Source organism: Lepidochelys kempii, chromosome 7 (assembly GCF_965140285.1).
Source record: "Lepidochelys kempii isolate rLepKem1 chromosome 7, rLepKem1.hap1, whole genome shotgun sequence".
In the NCBI taxonomy this organism is placed as follows: domain Eukaryota; kingdom Metazoa; phylum Chordata; order Testudines; family Cheloniidae; genus Lepidochelys; species Lepidochelys kempii.
In genome coordinates, this window is record NC_136386.1 from 54,226,044 (window position 1) to 54,239,143 (window position 13,100).

At 42.3% G+C, this 13,100-nt stretch overlaps 1 protein-coding gene across 3 annotated transcripts in view; it reads left to right on the top strand.

Annotated features, from left to right (window-relative positions):
- Positions 1 to 13,100, top strand: part of ZSWIM8 (zinc finger SWIM-type containing 8) — a 147,455-nt gene that overhangs the window by 66,973 nt on the left and 67,382 nt on the right. For 2 of the 3 annotated variants that reach the window (XM_073352871.2, XM_073352872.2), the window contains exons 2-3: positions 3,597 to 3,750; positions 6,659 to 6,753. In XM_073352871.2, the coding sequence (XP_073208972.1) occupies positions 3,597 to 3,750; positions 6,659 to 6,753 (249 nt within the window). The remainder of the gene's footprint in view (positions 1 to 3,596; positions 3,751 to 6,658; positions 6,754 to 13,100) is intronic. The other variant, XM_073352873.2, reaches the window with a different exon arrangement.

Below are 13,100 nucleotides of genomic sequence, written 5' to 3' on the forward strand. Positions count from 1 at the left end.
TTTTATTAAAAATATTTGCACTGTAAAAAAGAAACAAAAGTAGTAGTATTTTTCAGTTCACCTTATACAAGAACTGTAGTGCAATCTCTTTATTGTGAAAGTGCAAATTACAAATGTAGAATTTTTTTTTACATAACTGCAACTCAAAAATAAAACAATGTAAAACTTTAGAGCCTTCAAGTCCACTCAGTCCTCCTTCTTGTTCAGCCAAACTCTAAGACAAACAGTGTTTACAGTTACGGGAGATAATGCTGCCTGCTCCTTATTTACATTGTCACCTGAAAGGGAGAACTGGTGTTCTCATGGTGTTTGTTGTAGCTGGCATTGCAAGATATTTACGTGCCAGATAAACTAAACATTCATATGCCTCTTCATGCTTTGATTTTACAGTGCAAATATTTGTAATAAAAATGTGAATATAAAGTGAGCACTCTACATTTTGTATTCTGTGTTGTAATTGAAATCAATATATTTGAAAATGTAGAAAAACATCCAAAATATTTATAATACATTTAAATTGATATTCTATTATTGTTTAACAGTGCAATTAATTGCGATTAATTTTTTTAAACAGTTGACAGCCCTTTGTGTGTGTGTGTATATGTATTTTTATATTTATATATTTATATATATATAGTGACAAAGTTCCTGCTCTACCTTGGTGGGTCTTGCGCTTATTGGCGGATTTGCTGCCTTGGAGCTTCACGGCAGCCCTCAGCTTGGCCGTTTTTCTGAATTCACAGTCCAGGTCGACTCCTCCTGTGTCTGACCAGGAGTTGGGAGGATTTGGGGGGAACCCGGGCCCGCCCTCTACTCCGGGTTCCAGCCCAGGGCCCTGTGGAATGCAGCTGTCTAGAGTGCCTCCTGGAACAGTTATGTGAGAGCTACAATTCTCTGGGCTATTTCCCCATGGCCTTCTCCCAACACCTTCTTTATCCTCACCATAGGACCTTCCTCCTGGTGTCTGATAATGCTTGTACACACCTCAGTCCTCCAACAGTCCGCGTTCTCACTCTCGACTCCTAGTGCCTCTTGCTCCCAGCTCCTCACATGCACACCACAAACTGAAGTGAGCTCCTTTTTAAAACCCAGGTGTCCTGATTAGCCACCCTTAATTGATTCTAGCAGCTTCTTGATTGGCTGCAGGTGTTCTAATCACCCTGTCTTAATTGTCTCCAGAAGGTTCCTGATTGTTCTGGAACCTTCCCTGTTACTTACCCAGGGAAAAGGGACCTACTTAACCTGGGGTTTATATATCTGCCTTCTATTACCCTCCTATAGCCATCTGGCCCAACCCTGTCACAATATAAATAATATTACATTAAATAGGTTAAAAGAAAGTTATTTAATTTGGAAGTTGATAACTCAAAAGTTAGGGAATGCCTGAGTTAAGGTTTCACAGGCAACCATAGGTCAGCCGCCTTCTGCATATGCATTATGATACAGTTTTTAATTATGTGATTGCTATGTCCCTACTTGAATTGCAGGATGACTGTCAAAAAATTGCAGCTAAGCTGTGGACAAGTCATGGAAAATTGTGGAAAAGTAATAACGGACCTTATTATTTGCGGTAATAAAGTCCATTCTGCGATTTTCTGCTGTTGGCCACCCGGGGCTGAGCATGGGGCCCCCTTCTGTCAAAATTGTGGTGGAAACCTAATGTTGTGGCATCTGTAATTTCCACAATATCACAAGTTAAGTAGAGCATTAATGATCACATAATATTTTTCTCCCACGGGATCCCTGCCTCATGTATTTCATTCGATAGTTCGTAAAATTTCTTATAAAGTGCCAGCCAGTCCTTGTCTGCCCCACAAGCTAGCCATTGTGAATTGGCCTTACTGATGAGTTCAGAGAGAGTCTTTCCTGCATATGAAGCATTGTAAACTCTTTGAGGCAGGGACTCTCTTATGATGTGTTTGTGAAGTGTCCAGCACAATCCTGCCCTGATCCTGGTTCGGACCGCTGGACACTCTAATATTAATGAATGATTAATATGACTGGAGATCAGCTAATTTCATGCCCGTGTGGCTTCTCTCCATTGTCTACAGTCTGGACCTGAAAGCTCAACTCACCATTTGTGAGTAGTCTTTGGCTGGAGTATCAGGAGCTGTTTTGTAAAAAGAAAAGGCTTTGTTCCCAGCCAGCCCATCAGAGCTGAATAGAGCAAAGGAGGCTACGGAGTGTAGTCCAGTTTAGTAATTATTTTGATGTGGTTGATATGTGAAAGGGAGGGATCTTAAATTATATAACCAATTCCCTTCTACAGATTAAAGAAGAGGATGGAGGGAGAGCAGTAGGGGAGTTGGTGTGGATTGGGAAGCTGGTGATCTAGGACCTCCTGATAAATTCACTAGTACCGTATTCCCAGTGGTACTGGTAAAAGTAAACTCTGCACTAATTAATGTCTGTGTATCTGCACTTAATACCAGTCACAGTTCGGTAGTATTTTGTGTAGAATAAACAAAATCCTATCATAATTCAGTTTTTCCTTACCAATTTTCTGGAAAAGGGGAGCATGAGATGGCAGAGTATTGCAGCTGAATCCCTTGGAAAGCTTCTCCTTTCTGGTTACCATGAGACACCTGTATCATGCAATCGTACAGGTCCTGGAGTGTGAGGAACTATGAGTACTTTACAGATTTCAATTTAGTCTTGCAGTGTTCCTGGAAATTAGGAAATACTGTGTCCGTTTTATAGTTGGGGAAGGTAAGGCTAGCCCAAGGTCACAGACTGACAAAACTGGGATTCACAAAAAGAAAAGGAGTACTTGTGGCACCTTAGAGACTAACCAATAAATTCAGAGTAACACAGCTGTTACTCTGAAAACTGGGATTAGAACCTTGGTCTCTTGACTCCCCTTCCTTTGCTTTAGCCACAAGCTCATCCTTCCTCCATTTAAAAGTTTCTGGGGTGGAAGGGAAGAGAATGTTTTCACTGACTGGGATTTTTAGATATGAGAGAAACTAGCCCTCTTATTAGGATTCATTGGGGCCATGGAAGAGCCTGTTGGGGGGGGAACCCCAGACCTTAAAATATAAATCTGCATCCCTTTGTAGCACTGAGTATCATAGCCAGGTGTGTCCAGCAGTATAATTAGTGAAGTCTCTGCAGTATCTTAAACTGATTCAGCAGCAGAGGGGGCTTGGGCTGTTCTTTGGGTTATACCATAATGAAAACATGCAATTTCCAATCTGGTAAATGGAAAAAAAGCCTAACCTTCAGGATTCGCCCCACAGGGTTCTTACAGAAATATGTGAAGTAATTTGTTACCTTTTCAATAAAAAGTCTGGCATGATTCAGCAAGTCCAGGTAACAAAACGTCTGGGTCATTGGAGCCTTATTGGGCCAACAGAACTCTCCACACACAAGCAGGTGGGTTCACAAGAGTGTGCAACTCCTGTGCCCTGGGGCTGGGAACAGACATTGGATTGGCAGGTGACTCTCCAGAAAAGTCTTATGCTGCCACTCCCTTGTAGCTAACCCAATTGGAGGAGAGAAATAAGAGGAGTAGCTTCCATTCCTTCTGTTTTCAGCCTCTGATTAGTTTGGCTCTATCTATGGGTAATTGTATCTAATATTGCTTGTCCTGTTAGATGGTTTGGTGATTCCACTGGTGGAACTGTCTGCGAAGCAGGTTGCGTTTCACATTCCATTCGAGGTAGTGGAGAAAGTCTACCCCCCCGTACCTGAACAGCTGCAGCTTCGGATCGCCTTCTGGAGCTTCCCAGAGAACGAGGAGGACATCAGGTAATATATTCTGTTCTGGTCGCATTTGTGCTTTGAAACAAATTGATCTCAATACAGGAGAGTCCTGGATCAAATTGGGGTCCCTCACTTTCTTGGTACCATTCTAATGCCTGCATCTTAGGCACATTTTGTGTAGGTTTTTCCTTAGTTGAATTTGTTGCTGAAGAGGCAGGATTTAACAGATCTGAAATTCTGAAAAAGACATGAATTCCTTTAGAGGTCTTTCAGGGTGTCTGTGGCAGTGAGACTAAGACTTGGGTTTGTGCTGTGGTGCTAAAAACAGTTGTGTAGATGTTGTGGCTTGGTCTGGAGGTTGGACTCTGAAGCCCATCGCCTATAGGCCTTCACAGTCCAAGCTCCAGCCCAAGTCCGAATGTATACACACATTTTTAGCGCTGTAGTATGAGCTCAGGTCTGTAGACCCAGGCTCTGAGACTCACCTTTGCTAGTTGTGTAGACCTAGTCTTAGTTATGAATTGGAGAGGTATTGACCTCCTGGATGGCCAGAATAGGGGTGGGTCAGAGAAGTGGTTCTATTTCTTATGTGGTTTCAAATATATCAATGGTTATTTGATCAATAATCTTTCTGCTTTTGGTTCTTTTGGAATTTTGACTATCTGGTGGTTCTTCAGGAATTTCCCATAAATCTCTCCAGTTGAGGGATGCGAGCACGTGCATTCAGTGCGTAGCCAGAACCCTCTGCTAAAGCAGTGCTCTGGGAGTTCCTTTAGAAAGGGGCCCCCTTTCACTACTTAGATGAGAGTAAACATGTCTCACAGACAGGGGAAGGTTCCTACAGGAGGAGGAGTTCCAGATGTGTACAGTAGAGCTGTAGACGAATACAGGCAGCTAGTTTCAGTTTGTGATGACTGTAAAAAAACATCCAGTAACTTGCCTAATGGGTACAATGATAGCAAATCTCATTAAGCATTTTGGTGACTCTTAAAAAGGAATCTGTAGTCATGGTACATATTTGGAACCAGTGACACTGGGAACTGAAAAAGGGCCTGTAAAGCTAATCTGAGTCTCTGAAGAAGGTTTAACTTTAAAGCCTTTATGGTAATATGCAGGGTTGGCAATTTCCTGGGGAAAAACTGGTTTAGGACAGGGCACGGTAAATATCTGCTTAAACCCAGTTTGAACCGGGAAAGTAGAGGAAAAAATTGCATAGGGTCCAGTAAGCATAAAACAATTTTTTTCAAACTTTGGATACATCCATTCAAAACGGAGGAATAGATTTGGTCTGTCCACTACATCAAAGAATGCTAAAGAATGCTGTGTGCCCAAATGGACCTGGAGTGATAATCTGCAACTCTGCATACTTCTGATTGATTAATACTTCAAGCCTATAACTCTGCACTGTGGTTTTCATACAATCGAGTGTTTTTGACTGTTCTTTATATAAGATTAAATACTGAAATATGAGTCATGACATGTATAACTTCCTTGAGAAAATACCAAGCCAGTATGTATACCAGAACATTCCAATGTTCAATATTATAATTGTGTATTAATATTGCTCCCACTGCAGTTTTATTTTTATTTCTACAATCCTAAATTAATCTGTGAATCTGCTGCCTTGTGTAACCACAATTTGACTGTGTAACTAAAACTAAGTATAATGTGGTGTTCATTAACAAAACAGTTTTTAAAATAGAAAATGCCTTAAACTGTGACTAACTAGTTTTTCCCAAAGAGGTAAAAACCATTATTTTACCTGGGAGAAAATCGCCTCTGGTAAATACCATGCCATCCCTGGTGAAAAGTCAATGTCAATAACTCACAGGATCAGTTAGACAGCGATTAATGATTTTTGTAGATAAGGAGTTAGAGAAAAATGACAGAAAAGGATGGTCCCCACTTTAAAAGTGAAGCAAGAATGACTTTCAACAAAACCTAACTTATTTAAGACCCAAAAAAGAAGATGGTGTACAGATGTTTAAAAAATATAATGAACACTGTATTAACAAAATTGGAGACAGTCATTAACTGCCCAAAATATTGAAATTGCAACTAGTGACGACTTGGCTTTTTTGCCAGAGCAACATCACAACTACCATAAATTTGAAAGAGCCATTGCATTCTAAATCCCTATTGCATCCCTCAGCCCTGAAGAACCATTCTTGAGAAAGGTATGAAATTTCTCATCCTTCAGCTTAGCTGATTTTTTTAAAATTTAAAATAAAATCTGTGTAGTCGATTTGCATTAAGCCTGCATAAAAATATATATGCCTCTTTACATGATCAAAGCACTGTACAAACAATAGTTCATAAATTTCCTTTTAAACTTAATTTGTTATGAATGTTATTTTTAAGTGAGGAAAAGTGCTCTTAACATTTTGTGAAGAATTCCGTTAACAAAATCTTAAAATTTTAATCTAAAGCTGAATTTGAATCGCTCATATAGTTTGTGAACCAAATATTTTTTTCAGATACGTCCAATATTAAATTGCTGGCCCAAGCCTTAAAGTACTAACTTCAGATTTGATCCACTCATCTCAAAAATAACCATTCCTACTCACTCACCCCAAATCTGTAGCAAAAACAAAAGATAGAGAAGAACAACTATGGATTACTGATGACTAGGTCTGACAGTGCATCAGCTGGACGCTGTTCCTAAATGATACATCTGTCTCTCTCTCATACAGAACCACAGAGCCAATCTTCACTCGATGGTGCTATGGAGGCAGAACTCTTTACTGCAGTCACTCATCTCTTATATCTCACCTACCCAAATAACCAATTCAACAAATTCAGTTTGTGCCCTTTCATGTCTCTTGGCTAAAACTATCCTTATGTATTCAAAGCAGTGAACACTTAGTGCTCCCGTAGGTTGGGAATGGGATGCAGTTCTGTTTTTTTCCAGTGAAGATTGTGTTTGAAAAGGAACTATGTTTGCTTTTCTTAGGTTGTACTCCTGCTTGGCGAATGGCAGTGCGGATGAGTTCCAGCGGGGGGAGCAGTTATTCCGGATGCGGGCTGTCAAAGACCCTCTGCAGATAGGTAAGAACGCTGCAGCTGAGCTTCTATAGGTATTTTATAGTCTCAGATCATAGCTCAGACAAAGGAGTAATGGTATGACCACAGACTCAAGATGAGCCTCCTTTTCCCAAAGGGCTCCTGTAGTTTAAAGCCTACAACAGGGGACCTGTAACCAGAAGCATCCTGGGTTAAACTTCCTGCTGAGCCGTGCACTTCTTCGCGTTGGAGCTCTGGACAAGTTACTTTGCTTCTTAGAGCCCCATTAGTCCAGGTGGAAAACTGAGTGAAAAGCAGGCACTTCCCTGACAATTAGATCTGAGCATCTCTTGGGGAAATTTCATATACTGCATGTGTCTCCATGATACTCTAATTTTTTTTATCAGTAACTTAATATATAACCTGGCTTTCTAATGGCAGGATGAAATTCATGCTGCTAGTAAAATAAGTGTGCTGCAGAGATGAAATGTGCAGTTATGATGAATCCATGTGTGCAGGTGTATGTATGTAATTGTACTACAAGAGGGGAAGGAAACCTGGTTTTCATCCCCCTCTATGCTCATCTTGTTCTTCTGCTTGTTACTGTAAGGCAAATCCTTATTTGTTGCATTTTTTTAACTAGGAAAAAAATTCCCATAACCCTCCTCTTTATAGGCAAGACAAGAAGGAATATCAAGTTAGTTGGCCACTGACTGATTTTAGACAGGAAGAAGTTAGGAGAAATAAGGACATTAGAATGGCAAATGAAAGAGCTAAGACAGTCAGATGCAGACGACCAAGGGTATGTTTACACTGTAATCAGAGGATTGAGTCTAGCACTGTAGACATTCGTGAGCTGCCTTTGATCTAGCTAGCTCAAATAATGATAGCAATGATGCCTTGGCAGCATGGGCAAGCTGCTTGAGTACATTCCCCAGGTCCCAAGCAGGCTTGTAAAATGTGTACTGCCCTGGTTTCATTGCTACTGTGCCTAAGTTACACCTCTGATTGGAGTGTAGACATTCCCTTAGTGTTGCTGTTTCTGGAAGATGGGCAAAATCAGGAGGGGGCTACACATGCATGAAATGTAAGCTGCAGGAGGACTTACAGCGGCTCACACATCTGCTGAAGATGAAACTGGGGAAGTTGAATGCATGTGCTATAGAGGAGAAAGATGGAAGAAGGTGGAAACAAGGAAGGGAAATTTGTATGGAGCTGTTCAATCTCACCGTTGCCGATAAATGCTCTGTTCTGGATGGATATTAAATGAACAGATTGAGGCAGAGGACCATCAGCCTGACAAGCTATTGAAAGGGAACCACAAAGCAGGGGAAAAGAAAATGGTCTTTGAGATGTCTGACTCAGAGCAGAATTGCAAACAGCCCCTTGGGTGTCAAAGCAAGGAAGAGGGATTTGAGAAAAAGGCATCTGGCAGGATTCTAGGGAATGTCCACTTAGTGCAGCCCACATGGGAAGAATCTCTTGCATGCATGAAGTTTTAACAGAACCAAGGACAACTTCAGGGGTCTTAGTAGTGGACTGGAACAGGGTCGATGAAAGTGGCTCCCGTTGATCAGAGAGGTGACATAATTTCTACCATTTCCCCTGATTGTTTTCTCTATCCTGTAAGCTAGTCTAAATCCATGCCATGGTCTCTGTGAGACACTAGATAAGTTGCTCAATAGCACGGGCAGGATTGGAAGAGATTTATAGACCTGATGCCATTAGCAGCCTAAAGGCATTGTAACAGCCCCTAATGGTCGTCTGCTGCTATAGACCTCATGGGCAAGTTGGAAGGTAGATCACAATGTTTTTTTCGTATAGAGGCAGCCTGTAAAAATGCCACTGCTCAGCACTCATAAGGGATTTCAACTAGTCCAGGACTGACTGTAATAACAATAGTTGGAGCTCTAGGGAAGGAGGCAGTGCTTCCTCATATTTGCAGAATATGGGCTATCAACCAGGCCAGTGACTAATCTGGAGCTAATCAGCGGAATCGAGCCAAATATGATTCATTTGAAGTTTGAGACCACTGATATCAGGAGTGAAATGCTGACAGGACCCTGAAGAAAGAGCCGTACAATAGCTATTGAGCTTCAAAGAAATGCAGAATGCGTTAAAACATTGGCTGAAATTCAATAATGCCTGGGAAACTAACAACAGAAAAGGACAAAGTATTTAATGTGGGGAGACTACCATCAAAACTTGTTCTAGTTATAAAAAGGCAACAGGGAGCAATGTTGGGTACTTTTAGGAAAGGGGTGGATAATAAAACAAAATATAATGCCACTATATAAATACCTGGTACACCCACTCTTTGAATACTGCATACAGTTCTGGTCACCTCGCTCAAAAAAAAAAAAGTTAGAATTGGAAAAGGGCAGAGAAGGGCAATGAAAATGAGGAGGAGTATGGAACAGCTTCTGTATGAGGAGAGATTAGAAAGACTGGCACTGTTCAGCATAGGAGAGATGACTAGGGAGGGGGGGTATAGAAGTCTCTAAAATCATGAATGCTGTTGAGAAAGAATAGGAAAGTGTTATTTATTCCTTCACTTTGTCATAACACAAGAACTAGGGTCACTGATGAAATAAATAGGCAGCAGGTTTAAAACAGAGGAAGTACTTCTTCGCACAACACACAGTCAACCATTGGTCTGACTAGTATGGCCATTCTTATGTTCTTAATGTAAAATTAACAAAGGACAGTAAAAATCATACACCAACTGGACCAGTGGAGGAGGATGGGGAGGCTTAAAAAGGGGGAAAGGGAGACTGCAAACTGCATAAGATAAAGTTAAGGGTCTTTTCATCTTGAAATGCAACTGGGCCTCTTTCAGCTAGTTGTGCACCCACCTTAAAGCCTCACTAAAATCAAGATATATCAAGTGCATTGGTTACCTCCTATCCAATAGGCCAGTAACCCTGTCAAAGAAGGAAATTAGATTGGTTTGGCATGATTTGTTCTTGACAAACCCATGCTGCTTATTCCTTATAACCCTCTTATCCTCTAGGTGCTTATGGATTGTTTATTAATTTGTTCCAGTATCTTTCCATGTATCAAAATTAGGCTGACCAGTCTATAATTCCCTGGGTCCTCTTTGTCCTTTCTTTAAAGATAGGTTTTCCATTTGCCATTTTCCAGTCCTCTGAGACTCATCCATCCTCCCTGAGTTCTCAAAGAAATTGCTAACGTTCTGAGATGGCTTCACCTAGTTCCTTAAGTATCCTAGGATGAATTTCATCAGGCCTTGCTGACTTGAACTCATCTAACATAGCTAAATATTCTTTAACTTGTTTTTTCCCTATTTTGTTTTGCGTTCCCTCCCACTAGTGGTTAATATTTATTGTGTTGAGTATCTGATCACCATTAACCTTTTTAGGGAAGACTGCAGCAAAATAGGCATTAAACACCTCAGCCATCTTGATGTCATCAATTATTAGCTCTCCTTCCTGACCAAGTAGAGGACCTATGCTTTCCTTTCTCTTGCTCCTAATACATTTAAAAAACTACTTCTTATTGCCTTTTATGTCCCTTGCTAGATGTAACTAATTTTGTGCCTTAGTCTTTCTGATTTTTGTCCCTATATGTTTGTGCTATTCTTTTGTATTCTCCTTAGCAATCCATCCATGTTTCTACTTTTTGCATGATTCCTTTTTGATTTTCAGATCATTTAGAGAGCTCACCACACATCTAACAACTGTGACAAAGTCAGGCCAGACGGCTGCAAGAAGATGCTCATATTAGGTTGCGGGAGGTGGGGAGCAGCCTACAGGGAGCATCCACTGAACCTGGGGCTCAAATAATTACGGTGGGCAACAGAAAAATAACAAGGATGGGTGTGAGGGTCAAAGGGTCAAAACTAGGGACAAAGAAGGGGACACTGAGCAGAGAATCCCGGACAGCACCCAAGGCTCCTCAAAGGTGTCAAGGGAGCCAGTGGATGCCAACCAAGAATCTGTGCCTGGAGACGTGAACACAGGGAGGAATGGAAATAGACCCCACAGTCATAGAGAACCCCCTCAGCCAGCATCCTCTTCCTGGGTTTATAGATAGCCACTTTGGTCATCGTGAAGAGGAGGTTGACGAGCGGGTCCTGCGACTTTGTGGGGCCACAGATAGAGTGTGCGTATATAAAGAGGTGGGGGGGGAGAAGTGTAGCCAAAAACATAAAAGGAGGTCCAGGAGGAGCCGGAATAGGGGCTGTAACCTGGCGCATTCAAGATAGGCATGCGCCAGGGTCTCCCTCATGCTACAAAAGGGACAGGTGTCAGGGATGGAGGTGAACCGCACCTGGTACACGCCCGTGCTCACAACTCCGTGAAGGAGCTGCCAGCTGATATCCCCGGTGGGCCGTGGGACTAGGGTAGAATACAGGCTGGCCCAACGAAGTTCCTTACCCTCACTAGGTGGCAACAGGTCCCGTCACTTAGTGTTGTGGCAGGACATGAAGATGAAGAGACAGAGAGCATGAGCGTGTACAGATGTGCCCTTGGCGCAGTTCTGAAGCAAACTGGTTGCAGGTCGTGCAGCCAGCTCAAGGCATACAGGTGGGACGGCTGGTTGGGGGGAGGGGGCTTACAGGACAGGGACCTGATGAAATGGTCCGGAGGGCCAGGGGTGTGGGATGGGCGGGGAGCCACCCTCCCCTCCCGTAAGATCCTTTTGAGGTAAGATATGTTAGCCCTAGAATGTTAAAGGCCCCTTTTCCTACAAGCTGAAAAGAGGGACACCTGAATCCAATTAAGAGCTGCCTGAGACCTTTTAAAACCCCTCCTCTGGTGAGAGGAGGAGGAGAGAGAAAGACAAGCTGCTGCCAGGCTAGTGGCAGCAGGGAAATAGGCTTCTCCAGGGTAAGAGGTTGTGCTCCTTCCCATAGGGGAAGCCAAACCTGAGTGTTTGCTCGGGGAAGGACTGACACCCTGGGGCAAGCAACAGGACAACACCCCACCCCGCTGAGGAGGCAGGGAAAAGTATCCCCCTTTGTTTTTGTGTTTGAGAGACTGTTTCCTTTTTGTTTCGTGGAGGGTCACCCCGCAGGCCGACCCCAAGGCCTACCCTGAAAATACAGCCAAAGAGCACAGAAGAGGGAAGACCAACACTGCTCAGAGTGGGGCTGATTTACCCCAGGCCTGCCACAGCCCGAGGGGGAAGTGCTAAGTCTGATGAGACAAAGGACTTACCTTGCCACACAATGTATTTATCATATTCATTGTGGCACTTCTCATTGTTGCCATGTTACAAGGTGGAAAAAACCCCATACTTGAAAACAGTCTGTTCATTTCATTTTGAATGTAAAGAGATACATTCATAATGCAGTAGTGGCAGCAGCACTGACTGCTAGGTGGCATAAATGCTTCCTTTCTAATCCCCTGTTTTCACTTGCTTGTAACTTTCCAAACTTCTTCTTTTCTGAGTCTATGGGACAAATAGAACCTCAGCAACACCAGTCAGCAAAATGGCAACTTTATTGTGAAGAAATAGACGCTATATACATAAGACATCAGTTTAACAACTCTAGTGGTCTGGGTTAAGATGCCTTAGATAGGGCTAAGAAACATTAGTGTGAAGTGTTCTGCCTGTGAGGATCACACCTTCTTCTTAGCTGTCAAATTTGAAAGAAACTTGAGGATTTGGTGTTTAGATATTTGGAATGATCCTCTTTGATGTCAAACTCAAAAAATGCCACATGATCTTCATACTTGTTGACTGAACACTTACGCACTTTCCCTTACAACTAGCTTTCTAGCGCCATTGCATTTTTGCGGGGATGGCAGATCACCTCCAGTTTCTTGTACCTGATTTTGGAAATTATGAATGTATGTGAGTATATAGCTCCTTGTAATGTGCTCTTCTGGGGACGTGTAGAAAAATGGCATAGTGGCAAATATAGGGGTAAAGTGGAGAGTAAGAGGGAGAGAGACAGTTCTTTGTGTTTCTAGAGACTTCTAAAAGGTGACCAGCTCAACCAGGTGTGCAGTGGGCGTGCCTCTCCCCCTGCTATCCAGCAGGGAGGGGAGAAATCGCAATTATGATGCAGTGTGATCTTCTAAGCAAACAGATGGGTAAAATAAGATTGATCTCTGAAATGGCTATTGAATGTTGAAGATGCTACAGGAAGTGTTCCTTTCTTCCTCCTCCTTTGCTATTACAACCATTCTCCCCTTTCCAAACTTCTGTAATAGGTCTTTCTTCATACACACGCAAAATGTCACTACGAGCTCTTTACATGAAGGTGTCACCATGTCTGTCCTTTTTCTCTGGAATTCTTCTGATGGTTCTCCTAGCATGCATAAGCTGATTAATTGCTGCAGCTCAGATTTGTGAAATGCTTAATTTTTGTTTCAGAGGGGTAGCCGTGTTAGTCTGTATCAGTAAAAAGATTGAGGAGT